General features: G+C 37.6%; 1 protein-coding gene across 1 annotated transcript in view; it reads left to right on the top strand.

The window, feature by feature from the left end:
* Positions 1–12,761, top strand: part of KAT2B (lysine acetyltransferase 2B) — a 125,782-nt gene extending 113,021 nt beyond the window's left edge. The window contains exons 14-19 of the mRNA XM_007936540.2: positions 38–181; positions 5,771–5,885; positions 8,248–8,284; positions 8,528–8,591; positions 8,690–8,774; positions 12,568–12,761. Of these exons, the coding sequence (XP_007934731.2) occupies positions 38–181; positions 5,771–5,885; positions 8,248–8,284; positions 8,528–8,591; positions 8,690–8,774; positions 12,568–12,761 (639 nt within the window). The remainder of the gene's footprint in view (positions 1–37; positions 182–5,770; positions 5,886–8,247; positions 8,285–8,527; positions 8,592–8,689; positions 8,775–12,567) is intronic.
* The last annotated feature ends 3,404 nt before the right edge of the window (positions 12,762–16,165 follow it).

The following is a 16,165-nucleotide window of genomic DNA, read 5'->3' as shown; positions in this document are numbered from 1 at the left end:
TAGTGGCTGTATGAATGCATTTTTGTTGGATTTGCAGGGTTTTTCCAAAGAAATTAAAATACCTAAAACCAAATATGTTGGCTATATCAAGGATTATGAAGGAGCCACTTTAATGGGATGTGAGCTAAATCCACGGATCCCGTACACAGAATTTTCTGTCATCATTAAAAAGCAGAAGGAGGTAAGCAGGTGGTCAACTCATGGTTCTTCTCTACGGGCCAGTCTCAGTTGGGGTGGGTTGCATTGAGTTGGGTTCTGAGTATACAGGACTGCTGCATATCATAATCTTAGTTTCCTATGGTTTATCTAGATTTCTTTTGTGATGGTATCCTTAATCTGTCTCCTATCTTGATCACCATTCCTAGGAGGGTCAATATCACACTTTTGTTAAAATGGTGACATATTTTAACTTCACCTTCAAGGACTTTTTACATCCTGGCCTCAAGCATCCTTCTAAATCTTACCTCTTTACTTTCTCTTCAAATTATTCTACAAAGGCTATTATTGAGGCCTTAATGTCTTGATTGGTGCCATTATCTAGCTCTCCTTCCCAAGACACGTGCAAATCAAACCATTTCAGCCCATGGTCCAGTTCCTCCTTTGAACTTCTGTAGCACTGGTTTAATGCACTTACTTGAATTTCATTTATTCGTAACCTTCCATAGATATTTGTCTTAGTGTATATGAATCTATTATTTTACATTGCAAGTTTCAAAGGTTTATCTTCTAGGTGTTAAGTGATTTGTTATCTGTTATTGGGGTAAAATCTTTTATGCATATGAACTAAAAGAGAAGCAATAAAGGAAAAAATGGTTAGATTTAACTACATAATGTGTTTAATTTCTCTAAGGCAGAAAAAATAACACCAAAGCCCCAAAGAACATTTTGGGGAATACACAAAGGCCATTTATTAAACAAATAAACTTTTTTTTAAAAGCCCAAGATCACTTCCTTGGTCCCCCTAGTTCATTGGCATTCAAGAACTAGGAATTTGAAATTGCATCATCTCACATCAATTTCACTGTGTAAGTCTGTTGTTCATTCTAACACGCATTTTTTTTTTTTCCTTTTGGAGAATAAAGAAGACATTTGTCTTAACATCATTTTTGTTTACTGACTCTGTCCCTTAATCCCTATTCTTTGGTATTTGTCAGATATTACCAACATTAACAGATGCAAAGCTCTTTACATGGCATCTGGTGCATAATAGGTACTCACTAGTACTTTCCTTTTACTTACTTTGGCTAGGACTTGTTCTTATATGTCCCATGGAAGTGAGCAAAAGCCTTTTTTTTTTTTTAATTAAAAAGTAAAAACTTTTGTTGCTTCTTAGTCAAAGATGTCAGTCTAAGAGAGAATTCCAAATAGGGCACTTGGATAGTCGATAAAAGCACTGCAAGAGCATCTTTCTCTCTGTCTTTCTCTGTCTGTCTCTCTGAGAAGAGCTAGCTCTCTTCATTGTTCTCTTTGGAGCTTAATGAGCAGGTCTGAATTCAGCAGCACATTGTTCCACAATGAAGCTGCTGGCCAGCTGAAGCCATCATCATGTTGTCAGCTGCCCTTTCGTCAATCCTCCTCCCAGCAGCATAGCTTCATCTCCATAGTATAAACTGAGGGCAGGATTCCCCTAGCAAGTTCTGCAAATTCACACAGTAGGAATATGTTGACCTTTTCTACATAAAGGGGAAGGCCATAGCACAGAGGAATCTGAAATGGCTCCCTCCTCCTTTTCTTTTCTCCATTCCTCTCAGCTACTTCCTTCCTCTCTCCTCAACCTCCTATTTTCCAACCCCCACAGCACTGAATGAATAATAGAGGTTCTATTGAAAGAGATCTGAAGCCACTACGATATAAAAATGAATTTGGATTCATGAAATATCTTCTTCCAGGAATTCAAAATATTTTCACAGCATCATTTATTCCAATTCTGAAAATGTGTTGAGGATGGTGGGGACTAAAGATAGTAGCAAGCAAACAGTATAAAAATATTGAGGATTTCCTCGCACCTAAAAGTATACAAAAGCAGAATAAGCTATAGTTATCATTACTGGAGATAGAGAGAGAAAACTAATACAGTTGGACAGGTGAAGCAGGGAGGGAAAGGTAACTACTGCTTTTGTGATTGTGGACTACAAGGGAAATGTGAGATACATAGGACCTAGCTTCATTTGAGATGGCATGGTAAGGAGATGTGTTTTGAACTGGAAGGGCCTGGTTTTGGTAATGGGCTCAGCATGAACAAAGGCACAGAGTCCAGTTTAGGTAGACTCCTGGACATTGGAACAAATAGGATCATAAGTATGTAAGTGGGAAAGCCACTACTTGAGAAAGTGTGAATATGCTAAAAGCAAGCAGAAGTAGAGAAGAAAAGAAATTCATCTGTATATGTGCTTGTGTATGTGTGTGCATGATGTGCCTGGCTGTGAAGGGGACATAATTCTTAAACCTTAATCCAGGTGTGAGACTATAAAAGTCTAGGTTTGGGGGAGCCACAGAAAGGATAAAGCAAGTCAATGTAATTGTTTTATAAGATAATTTGGTGACTTGATGAAATATTAAAGATAAAGAAGCCACACCCCCATTTCTGTTTTGGAAAACTGTAAAACTAGCAGAAGTAGATAACAGGGATAAGGGATGGATTTGAAGAGATTAAAATGAGGACATTTCAATTGAAATGCTTTGATTCTGAGATTATGGTGGGGAGTCTCAGTGAAGGCATTTTCTTGAGAGGTGAAGATAATGAAACTGGAATACAGAGTGATCTTTTGAAGCACAGACAGGTTAGGAAACTCTGGTAGCATAGTGGCTAAGACACTTGCCTGCTAACCTAGACGGCTGGCGGTTCAAACCCACCAGCCACTCCTCGGAAGGAAAGTTGGGCAATCCTACTTCCGTAGTGATACTGCCTCAGAAACCCAAGGAGGGGTCACTATGAGTCGGGTTTGACTCGACGGGTTTGACTCGACGGCACATAACAACAATAACAATTACCATTAACAGTCACTTGTCAGCAACCTACAGTTTTTAAGTTGCCAAGTGAAGTATGTGGAAGCCACTTGATAGGTCATCACATTTGAGAGTCCCTTTGTAAAAAGAATAATAAAAAAAAAAACTTTTCAAATTGAAACATAGTCCTTCATATGCTTTCTGAGGGTATCCATTTAAAAGATTACCACTGAGATTATTTTTTGTAAAGTCTTGGACTTAACAGTAAATAAAAGGAGACCATCTATCTGAGTCTGCCCTGTCCAATATGGCAGCTGCTAACCACATGTAGCTATTGAGCACTTGATAAGTGGTTAAAATTGAGGTGTGCTTTAAGGGTAAAATACACTCTGATTTAGAAGACTTATGGGAACAAGAATGTAAAATATCTCATAATTTTTGTTATTGATTACATTTGACAGTGATAATATTTATATGTTGTTGTTGTTGTTGTTATGTGCCATCGAGTCGGACCCAACTCATAGCAACTCCTCCTTGGGTTTCTGAGGCAGTATCACTACAGAAGTAGATTGCCCCATCTTCCTTCCGAGGAGTGGCTGATGAGTTTGAACCGCCAGCCTTCTGGTTAGCAGTCAAGTGCCTTTAGCCACTATGCTAATATTTATGGGAGCTCTGGTAGCATAGTGGCTAAGGCCCTTGACTGCTAACCAGAAGGCTGGCGGTTCAAACCCACCAGCCACTCCTCGGAAGGAAGGTGGGGCAATCCTACTTCCGTAGTGATACTGCCTCCGAAACCCAAGGAGGGGTCGCTATGAGTCAGGGCTGACTCGACGGCACATAACAACAACAACAACAAGATTAAATAAAAAAAATATTTTCACATTAGGAAATATACGATTATTAGAAAATTTAAAATTACTTATGTGGCTCCATTGTATTTCTATTGGTCAGTACCAATCTGGATTCACCAGGAATGTACTTTTCTAGTCCCATTCATTTTCTGAAGTTGTTTTGAGTCTTAGAATTATGTATTTGTGCTGTAGCGTTTACCAGCAATATGTTTGAGATCAAGCAGTTAGAAAGTAGAGTTTTATTTTTTTAGTTGTTTTCTTTTGTGTAAAAAATGGCATGGGGGCTGTCTCTGACATCCTCTAACTACATAAGGGGGAAGGAGATCAAGATCAATATCAACAACCCCAAGGCTAATTCATTGAGGCAGAAATCAGATAATGCTTCCACCCTCTAACCTTTTTACCATTTCTGACACCAACTGTACCTCCCACAACACTTTCTTCTTCTCTGCTGGGTTCAGTAATTCATTGTAGTAGCCACAGAGAACTCACACACACAGTACACACAATTATAGGCTTTATCAGGGAAGTAACAGGTTACAGTGCAGGGTTAGAACCTACGCAGGATAATAGTTTGTCCGTTAGGGCAGCCTATTCTCAGCAGTGTCCACAGGCATGTCTCTCTCTGGCCTCTTGACCTCTCATCTCAGAGGCCTTTTAAATTCAGCTCTACCTCCATGGGTCAGCAAACCTAGCTCTTCCAAGTGAACGGAGGCACGCCAATCCACCAGTAAGACCCATGCCCAAAGGCACTCAGTTTCCTTGATCCACTGCGCTGTTTTGTGCTGGTTTCTTCGTTCTGCTGCCTTTGCTGCTGCTGTTACTCTGCCACTGCTTCTTGCCATTTCTGGTGTCACAACTCTTTGTCTCCTGGATGAAGAAGGTTCAGTGCAGGGATTTCAGGTCCAAAGAGTATGCTCCACTAGTGCCTCTTCATCCTTAGTAGTAGTGGAATCTCCCCTTCCCACCTCTGGGATGGCTCATTTTAGCTTAGTGGGATAACAAAAGTGACCAACCCCATGTTAGGGTTCCATGCCCCATACTTGCATTATCAGCAAGTTGTCTAATCCTTTGAGGGCCACAAGCACCTCACGTTGGCATAGTCCCACCCGTCATCTGGTGGGAGTAACAAAGACAATGGCTAGAAGGGCCCTACCAAGTAATTCACTGTACCTCACTCACTTTGTGGATTCAGTGAATGACTGGCACAGTTCCCCACCCCACCCCCAAATTTGTTTCTGATGTGGTAAATTTTAGGAAGGGAAGTTTTGAGTTTTGTTTCTGTTTTTTAAGAGAAAGCTGTGCTGTTTTGGAAATAGTTACCTTAATACATTAAGAATTGTTTTACAAAGCAAAAGATCTGTGAGAATTTACCAGACCAGCCCTACTCACATCAGGATTTTGTTGCCTTAACAGATATTCTTTAGAACTGCTTTTTTTTTTTTTTCTTTAATGTAAATGACATAGGTTGGGGCTCCAGTCTTGAAAAGTTTAAATAAGAGTAAAGCCAGTCATTACAGGCTTTTAGTCCTGTTCATCTACCCACACCCCTGTCCTCTCAATCTGAAGGGAATAGTCTCAGTTACAAAATGTAAAGAAATGCTGACACTTGACTGGATATTGATGCTCTGGGGCTGATTTACTGTAATTCTGGTAGAGTCTTCTCAGAGAAGGCAGAGTAATTGGTTTTTATGCTAAAAATGACACTGGGCTCTGGGGGCAGTGTGTTCTCTCAATATTAGCTTTTCTGGATGGCAGAAACCAGTCATTCAGACAGTTATCTGAATGTCACTAGATGGACCCGGTATAATAGAAAATTTTATGTCTTACCTGCTAAAGAACATTCACCCTTTCCTCTTTTTTTGTTTCATAAAGATTTTATTTTATTAGGGAAATGGTTCTTCTGGTTGACTGGAGCTGTAACCAGCCACAGGCTTCTTTCCCTAAACACATGTTCTTCCTCTGCTTTACAGATAATTAAGAAGCTGATAGAGAGAAAACAAGCTCAGATTCGAAAAGTCTACCCTGGACTTTCGTGTTTTAAAGATGGAGTTCGACAGATTCCTATAGAAAGCATTCCTGGAATTAGTATGTATAGACCTTCTTTTAAAAGCAAATATTGTGGTAATGCCATGCATTGTGTTTGAAACTATTGTAAAACCAAAAAAAAAAAAAAAACCCTCACTGACATGGAGTTGATTCCAACTCATAGCGACCCCTCCTTGGGTTTCTGAGGCGCTGTCTCTATGGAAGTAGATTGCCCAACCTTCCTTCCCAGGAGTGGCTGGTGGGTTTGAACAACCAGGCTTCTGGTCAGCAGTCAAATGCCTTAGGCACTACGCCACCAGAGCTCCTGAAACTATTATAAGAATGCAGTAATTTGAAACACTTTGTTGCTTTCTGCATCTCAATTTGTGTTTAATTGCAGTCATTTAAGAAGGTAGCAAAAGCTTTCCTTTGATCTGTCTTTTCTTTACCTGTCATGGCAAACAAACCAAAGAGAATTTAAATGATCCCTTGTTATAGCTATCAATGCCCACCATTCATTGAGAGCCTGATATTTGTAGCACAGTGCTAGTCATTACTACTGAAGATAGAAGAATTCTACTTCTATAAATGGGAAAATTGGGTCTCAGAAAAGTTTAGTCGCTTAACCTTAACTGGCTAACAGCCAGTAACTGTCAGAAAAAGGAGCAGCTCACTTGTGACCTCCTCTAAACATCTTGCTGTTTGCACAATGTCTCAGTGGCGTCATGGTTGCAACATTAATAGATCTGTGCTTTGTTCCCAGAATTTGAAAAAGTTGTTTGCCATGTATTATGGAAATCATGTTTTTTTTTTTTTTTTTTTTTTTAATTTTCTTAATATTATAATAAGGATCCCTGGTGGTTCAGTAGTCAAATGCTTGACTTCAGGAGAAAAACCTGATGGTGATCTGCTCCTATAAAGACTTTTTAAAACCTTTACAAGAGTAGATTGCCCCATCTTCTTGAATGGCCAGCCTTCTGGTTAGCAGTTAAATGCTTTAGGCACTGCATCACCAGAGCTCCTTGTGAGTGTATTATAGATGGATTTTATTGGATTAAAGCATACAAAGTAAGTTTTTTTTTTTTTTTGGTAGATCTATAGCTATAGCATGTCAGCAGTTTGATAGGGTTCAAACCCAGGTTCTGCTATATTGAGATTAAATAAACAAAATAAAATCAACCAAACTAAAATTCTCCAGGGGAAAAAAAGATATATATTATTTGGGCATGATATATTACTTGATTATAAAATCTATTCTATAGCAGGTTTTACTTTCACTGCTGTTGTTATGTGCCATTGAGTCGGACCTGTTTCATAGCGACCCCTCCTTGGGTTTTTGAGGTGGTATCACTACGGAAGTAGATTGCCCAACCTTTCTTCCGAGTGGCTGGTGGGTTTGAACCGCCACCCTTCTGGTTAGCAGTCAAGTGCCTTAGGCACTATGCTACCAGAGCTCCTTGTCTCCTCATTTTACTCTTACTAATCCTACTTCCGTAGTGATACTGCCTCGGAAACCCAAGGAGGGGTCGCTATGAGTCGGGGGGTTACTCGATGGCACATAACAACAACAACAACAATGTATAATAGGAACCATTTAGGAATCTTTGGGTGGCACAAGTGGTTAAGCTCTGGGCTGCTAACTGAAGGGTTGGTGGTTCAGAGCCACCCAGAGGCTCCTTGGAAGTAAGGCCTGGTGATTTCCTTCCAAAAGGCCATGGCCTTGAAAGCCCTATGAAGCAGTTTTACTCTGTACACATGGGGCCACCATGAGCCAGAGTCACTCAACAGAAACCAACAACAACAGTGACCATTAAACTGAAGGCTTACTTGTGCCAGACATTCTTCTTTTATATTTCATGTATCAGCTAATCTAAAAAAGGATAACATCACCTAATTTTAAGGGTTCTATTTTACAGATTGAGAAACTGAGATGCTAGAGGTTAAATAATTCATCTAGGTTAAGTTAGCTCTTAAGAGAAGAGCAGGAAATCAAATCCAGGTCTATCTGACTCCAGGCTATGTTTTACTTTCCCTATGCTGAACCATCTCCATTACAAGCATTGTCTTGGCCAAATAAGAGATCAGGATAGAGTTTGTTCTAACCTAAAATAAAAGTTTAACTCTTTCACACAGTCATTAACAAATATCACCATTTTAAAAGTTTTTTTTTTTTTAAGTGCTTTCCTCTGACAGATTGAAGCTCCTCTTTAAAAAACATAGGATAATATTATTGTGAGGCTTAGAAGTGTTACCTGTTGTTAGCTGCTTGAAGAAGTAACTGGAGTCAATTTTAGATTCTTCCCAGAAATAGACTTTTATTGAGGAATGGCTGTAATTCATTGCATTTTAGATAAGTATTAACTATGTTATTCTCTTGACCAAAAGCAGTTCTCATTCAGTGTTTAATTTCGTTGACATATAGGAGAGACAGGCTGGAAACCAAGTGGAAAAGAGAAAAGGTAAGTCTGATGGGTGAGAGGACGTTAATGGAAGCAGCTTTTTTCCCCTCCCAGCAACTTTGAGAAAAAGGGCAAGCTAACTGATTGTAATTTTCAGTACGACTCTTGTTGGGTAGCAGTTTTCATAAATAGTTCTGGAATTATTCTAGCTTTAGGTTTTCATAAGAATGAGCTATATAGGAATCACCTGACAGGAAGATAAAAACCTAATTCTTATTTTTGATTGTTTACTTTTCTTTCAAGTAAAGAGCCCAAAGACCCTGATCAGCTTTATAGCACGCTCAAGAGCATTCTCCAGCAGGTGAAGGTGGGTGTTCTCTTTTCATTCTCCTCATGCAAATATTTTGAAATGATTTTTCACATGGAATTTCCGTATTAGATACCCTACTTTTTTCTTTACCCAAGAGCCATCAAAGCGCTTGGCCCTTCATGGAACCCGTGAAGAGAACAGAAGCTCCGGGATATTATGAAGTTATAAGGTTCCCCATGGGTAATGCCATAAACCTTTTCTAAGTATAAAGCTCTCTGGATGGTGGTATGGGGGACAAATCATTGCTGAGCTTGACTTACACTCTTCTGTTGTAGGGTGGAACATATATAGTGGGTAGTGAGATCCATGTGCCTATGGAGAGGCAGGAATGGCAGAGCAGAAGGATAACGGAGAAGTGTTCATAACACACGTTCTGTCACTGTCTTTAGAGCCATGTATACTCAACAACACCAGATGCAGAAAACCCCACATGGCTAACTACAGATAGTACAAGATATGAAAGCTGATGATAATTTTGGTTTTAGTTGACTTGTTTGGTTGCAAGTGGAAGAACCATCAGGTGTCCTCTTGATGTAGTTGAGTTTGTTTGTTTTTCCTTAAAAGGAAAAAATTCCTTTTAAGAATTTTTCAAAGTGGCAGAAAAAAAAGTAGATTAAGCTGCTTGACTGCTGTACTTTCAGAGGTAAAAATTCCAGTTAACATGATTCTAATTTTCTTTGTTCTTAATAGATATTGTTAGTGTTACTATGTATACTATGTATCTACATAGACTTATTTTAACCTTTAAGCTTCTCACATCCAAAAAACAAATGAAAAAAAAAAAAAAGATGTCTTTGGAAATTTGCTGCTGTGTCTGTACAGTTTTAAAACAAGTGATTAATTCGAACAATTGAGAATCCCCAAATCAAACCAATTACACATTGTGCCGGTCATGGACAATGGGCTGAACTGTTTTGAATTGGTTGTGTGACCATTGTATAAGGAGAGCCTTAGTCTTCTGTCCCTTTATACCTCTAATCTATTTCAGGAGCTAAGAACCATGGAAGTGATAAAATGTGAAAGGAAGAAAAAAAAGGAATCTATTAGCATGTTGATAACAGAGTTATTTTCAGGTGTTTCTATGGCATTAATTTTCACACGAACATTTTGTATACTCATAATAATGATTTCAATAGTGTATATCACTTAAAATGTACATACATCTACATGCTTTCCTTTCTCTCTTTCCGCCTTGCTACTTGAGTATTTCAGAGCAAGAAAACCAAAGGCCTGATTGACTCAGTCTAGAATCCTGATTTGGAGATTAATTTAGGAATCTACGTTTTCCAATATGTTAAAAATATGTTAAACCCTCTGGTCCTTTTCCAATCTTAATGGATATTTGCATCTTTGTATTTGAGCTATGTCAACTCCTTTTGGGAAGTTTTCATGGGAAGTTCTATGGGTCTTGGGAGAATAATTTCCTTCAGTCCATGTCCACATGCACTCTAGAGACCCACAGTAGTAGATGTAGCAAACTGGTCTGTTGTAGCCTACCCACAGTCTGCTCTTTGGAAGTTTCTTGGTTCAGTCTGAGAAGGTCATGAGCTTATGCAATCCTATACCACTCATATGCATAGTTGAGTAGGTCCCATTGAACAGGGCCAATGATGGGCTGAGATATGTGCTAGACAAAGATAATTGAAACAGTAGATGGTGCTTGTTAGTGGAGCAGTATTTTTTCTTAGGATACCTAGTCTTACCCTAAAGAGTCTTCTATATGAGGACAGGCCTGAAAAATCAATGGTTTTACTTTCCCCCATTAATATCTTACAGACTTTATCCAAATACGTATCTTTTCTTTCTCCCATGTCTTAATTCTGTTGTGGTATGCATGGATCTAACTCGCTTTTCCTTAGTCACACACTAGATAGTATCTAAGTAGTTGAACTTGAATGTGACTTCTTACTATGCTTGGATCAGAAGGCAGGGTTTTCCCGTTTACTCAGAATTCCCAAGTTTGGGGTGGGAGGATAAAAATAGAATAATTTAATGGTATCTCCATATTTGGTATCACCAATGTTTAGTAACCTCCTTTTTTAATCCATGCCATTTGGTCAATTGGAAAAATCAAAGAAGTCTACAGAAGAAAAAAAAGTATTCATAACTTTAAAATAGAAAGGAAATGTGCATTAATTAGTTGTAATTATCCAAATACTTCTATAATTCTTGTTTTGTTTCTGCTCCATTTTAGTTCTCTTCACCTCTTCTCTCCCGCCCCTCCCACACACAAAAGTTTGAAAAGCTTTTGGGCAAACTTCGTTGTTAAGTTTCTTTCTTTCCTTTTTACTGGATACATTTTTCTGTCTTTGCTGCTACAACAGCCTTGCAGGAACAACATCTCATTTTCCTTAGAGAGAAGAATAGTTTAATTGCTCTTTCTTCTGTGTAGTCACACTTGTTCAAGACACTTAGCAGGGGGTTTGCTGAATCTTTTTGGCACAGTGGATAAGCGCTCAGCTGCCATCTTAAAGGTCAGCGGTTGAACCCATCAGCCACTTTGCAGGATAAAGATGAGGCAGTCTGCTTCCATAAAGATTACACCCTTGGAAACTCTAGGGCAGTTCTGCTGTGTCCTATAGGGAATCAATTCGTTGGCAATGAGCAACAGGTTGCTGAGTCTTTATGTAGCTTAATCTTTTTAGATTTTTTTGTCTCTCCACAAGCTTTTTCAGTTAGGCAAGAAAGAAAAATTCAAAGTTTAATCCACAGATGTGATGACATAGCAAGATAGCATTAGCCAAAGGTCTGAAGGTGGAAGCCGGTCTTTTCCATTTTTTCTTTGTTGTTTTGTGGTCGATACAGGATGTTGATGCAAATGGATTTCTTCCCATTTCGGGATACTGCACATAAATGTACTTATTTTATTAAATCATAATCCCATTGTATTTGACTCTTTCTTTTCCTCTGGAAAACTTGGTAATTGGGAATTTGGGATATGGGTAGTCATAAGTGTTTCTCTAGCCAGCTTGACTTGTTTTTCCATGTGTAGTTAATACAAGTATAATTTTAAAAGATAGAACTACATCCAGATAAAGCCCGAGACTCTTAAATATATAAATGTTAGCATCTCCTAATCAGTTGGAATTCTTTAAATTGATCCTGAGAATAAGTCCTGCTGGATTCTTATGAAGTACTGTTTACATGAAGCACTGTTTTCACTTCTAAAATAATATGATTTAAAGCAAGTAGATATATTAGAAAAATACTCTTTTTACAAATAGTCTTGCGAGGCTGCTAAAAACAGCATGTTGGGCAGCCTAGCGGGAACATCAACATCTCGTTATCCCTGGAGAAGAATAGTTTCATTGCTCTTTCTTCTGTTCAGTCATACTCGGTCAAGACTTTAGAAAACAGTTATTAAATCAAGTAAGCCATTCTTATTTCGTTGATAGAGCATGACACAAAATTAATTTGAATCATTTTTACATTCAAAGTAACTGGTATATTTGCAGATATTTTTATGATCAGTTTCTCAAGTTTTTAGTTCTATCTACACATACCAAACAACCATAAATTTAGTGAAACAAACTCAGTGTGATTGTTTTGAGTAATTAAGTGATTCAATACAAATGTTTCACCTGCTCTACACCATGTAGATAGAGCTTCTTCTGTATAATTCTGGATGAATAGTTTACAGTAGTGAGTTCATCGTATTCATCAATGCTAATTTATTTAGCTTCTTTGTGATGAATGGAAATTTGCACCAGATGATTAATAATGATCCTTTCTATGGTAAAATGGCTATGATTTTACAAAAGCCCTCACACACACACACACACATAAACACAAACAATGAACAAAAGATTTAAGAGCTGTTTTCCGTGATCGTATGAATTTCTTTTAAGCCAAGGCATTGGGATGATAAAAATATTATCAAATCAGTGGCATAGATTTGTTTTTCCAGTCTCATTTTTGTCAGCTAGCATCTGAAAGGAGGCCAAGATTGCTAATATATTTTTTTCCTGTACAGATCTGAAAACCATGAGTGAACGCCTCAAGAATAGGTACTACGTGTCTAAGAAATTATTCATGGCAGACTTACAGCGAGTCTTTACCAATTGCAAAGAGTACAATCCCCCCGAGAGTGAATACTACAAATGTGCCAATATCCTGGAGAAATTCTTCTTCAGTAAAATTAAGGAAGCTGGATTAATTGACAAATGATTTTTTTTTTCTGTCTGCTTCTTAGAACTCATCAAGCAGTGTGCCTAAAGCAAAAGTGGTTTAGTTTTACAAAGATTTGGACATAATATATTGAAGTAAATGTAAGAATTAGCACTTTTGAAAAAGAAACAAAAAACCTCCTCTTAGATTTTCTGATATGTATTTAAACTGAAGTCATAGAAGTTTTTATTTTATGCAATAGATTTTAATCTATTTACTACTATTAAGGTAATTTTCTATGGCATGTCCATTAGCCGAATATTCAATAATAGATCATCAGGGGTTTCCTCAAACCTGTGTATGAGGAAATTGTACACAGTACCAAGATTTGGGGAAATCCAGAAAACTTTTCAGACCGTGAATGTTTTCATTTTTTTTTTTCTAATGGAGTGTGAGAATTTATTTTTTAGTTTTCTGAAGGACTTTAAGGAAGGGATACATGACTGAAAAAAAAGAAAAAAAAAAAAAAGAAACCCGAAAAAGGTGAAGTATGTGAAGTCTCACTGTAGACTTTTTATATATATATATATTTTTAAAAAAAAACACTCAGCTAGATGAGGTGCTTTGAGCAGTTCTGAAAAATGCAGTTCCAAAAAAGCAACTGCTTTGATTCCTAAGGAAGAAATTCTAAATAATGCAAACTTTTTTGTAAGCATCTGGTTTTTTGATAATTCTGTCTACCTAAAACAAACTTGTAAGTGTATAACCACTATTTTAAGAATTATTTTCTCTAGACAAACACGTAATGTCATATTTGACCTTGCTTATGCAGGACATAAGTTCCAAAAGGTAATTTCCAGGACCATAAAGGCATACGCCTGAAAAAACTTGAGATTGAGTTCATATGCTTTAATATGAAAAGCGAGTTGTTATCTGTAGATACAAAAACTGGTGAATCCTTGTTCTAATAAATTAAGTTTTTCCCCCCATTTTATACGATACATTCAACTCTACTGATTTTATATATACATATATGCACATTTTCCCCCCATTGCATCTCTAGATTTTATTCATTGAGGTAAATTAAATGCCCACCAAGATTTGCTGTCAGTATTTTAACACCCACACTGGTAGATGGGCCCAGGGTCTGTCCCACTAAAACCTGTCATATATTTATTACCCTGCCTTGGGATTCCAGCTTAGTGCTTCGATTTATTTTCTGATTACACTACGTAGGAAATGGGACATTTGCCACCTCAACTCTGGAAAAACCAACTAATATAAAACATATAAACCCATCTTGATGGTCTCGACACTAATTTTTATGATGCAAATTTATAAACAGATATTTGTAAAGGTCTAGCTTTTAAAAGTGTATTTAACTTGATGTTTTTTATCAGCATAAATAAATCAAGATGATCATTAGTAGTTGTTATAAACAATTGTCAGAGATAATGTGCAGGAAGGAAAAAAAAAAACCACAAAATGGCTGTTAAGTTGAAAGTGTGGATTTTGCTGTGTAAGAGATATTCAGAATGTGCAAATGAAAAATGCCTCAACTTTTTAAATTATAAGAAACCACCTTGAGTGGCATCTAGATTTCTAACGAAGAGTTACGATACAGTTTGGATTCAGTATCTTGGCCTGGTTTTAAATGCTTTGTACCAGATCTGCCAAAGCATCTGTCCAGCTTGGTATCCTGTGAAAGTTTGTTATTTTCTGAGTAGACATTCTTATAGAGTATTGTCTTTAAAATCAGATTGTCTCTTCTATATTGAAAGCATTTTTATGTTTTCTAATTTAAAAATTAATATTTTCTTATAGATATTGTGCAATAAAGCTGAAGTAGGATGTGTGGTTTTTGCAAATGCTTTAACAGCTGATAAAATTTTACATTTGTAAAATTAATATATTGTACTGGTACAAAATAGTTTTAAATTATATTTAAAAAAATCTCCCAATCTGGTGTTGTGTTTTTTTCTTTTTCTTCAAGCTAACTGACTTTAAATGTATGATATAGTTGACTGTCGATTGTGTTCTTAATCCTTAGCTATAAGCGTTTTGTTGAAGATGTTTTAATATTGTTGCATTTGTGGGAAGTTTCATAAGAATTCACAGCTGCCCATCAGGGAGAGATTATCAAGAGAAGAAACAGGTACCTTCTCTCTAGAGTCATGCACTGTATCTTGCCTACTGTCACCCATTTAAAAACAAAACAAAACTCTCCTGAAAAAAGAGTGTTACTGGTTTTGAAATCAAAAAATGTTTTTGTTTCCATCTTTCTACTTGGTCACTGTAAAGTAGGTGAATGAGGAAAGGCAAAGATTAAAATACAAGTGATTTTTAGATAATTCCCATGTGAGTTTAGAATGCTATTCAAAATGCTATCAGTAAGAAAGAATAGTATATCTTATTAGGCTTTGAGAGAACCCAGTAACAAAAAGCATCCTTCTCTGAAATGTGAACCAAGTGAGAAGTCAAAACAATAAGGCATTTCATGGTGAGAATATTATCTTTCTTACTGATAAAATGGATATTGATTGGAAAAAACAGCTTATTTATGGCAAATTAGACTTTCAAATACTGTACCAGGAAATTAATTACTTATCAAGGTGCCAGGTACTTTCTAAGCATTTTACATATTTTGGCTCATTTAATCTTTACACAATGCAATGAAAATATTGAGATACTAAGGCTAATATTCAACATAAAATCCCCACTTTCACTTCTATGCTACTTCTGTGCTGAAACTAGTTACACATGCAGCACTTCCTGTCACCCTAACCACTGGAACTAGGTCAGACCTTACTAGCTAAAGGGCACAGTCCTCTGGACTGCTAAGGCAGCCAGCCACAAGCTTGGGAGTCCCCAGGACTCCTCTCACTTCTGGCCTCCCAGCTATAAATCTGAGGTTTTCCCACTACCCCTTCAGGATGCCAGCTGCATATTGGGGGGTTCCCAGTCCTCACCTCTGACCTTCTGCTTCCACTATTCCCCTTGAGTTTGATAATTCACTGGAACAGCTCACACAAGGTGCTATATTTGTGGTTACAACTTTATTAGGAAGGATAGAAATCAGGATCAGCATAAAGAAGAGACACTGAGGGTGAGGTATAGGAAAGTGCCCAGTACAGAGCTTCTGTGTCTGAAATGGGGCACACCACCTTCCTAATAGCAGATGTCTTTCATCAATTAGGGAGCTTATGGATATTCAGTGTCCAGAGCTTTTATAGAGGATTTCTGCCATGCCATCTTGAGGTAGTCATTATGGTGGTATCACAAGGTGGGACCCTGTGGCCTGGTAGCCGTCACCCAGCACACCCACTGGCACAACCTGTTAGAGGTCATCTGGAGTCCCCATCTGTTTTGATTCTCTGGTACTGTTCTAACAGGAACATACCACAAGTGGATGGCTTGCACAAACAAGGATTTATTTTCTTACAGTTTAGGAAGCTGGAAATCTG

Source organism: Orycteropus afer, unplaced genomic scaffold (genome assembly GCF_000298275.1).
Source record: "Orycteropus afer afer isolate SDZICR_OR568_19922 unplaced genomic scaffold, OryAfe1.0 scaffold00003, whole genome shotgun sequence".
NCBI lineage: Eukaryota > Metazoa > Chordata > Mammalia > Tubulidentata > Orycteropodidae > Orycteropus > Orycteropus afer.
The sequence above is the reverse complement of the archived record's forward strand: the minus strand, read 5'-3'. Positions and strand labels throughout refer to the sequence as shown.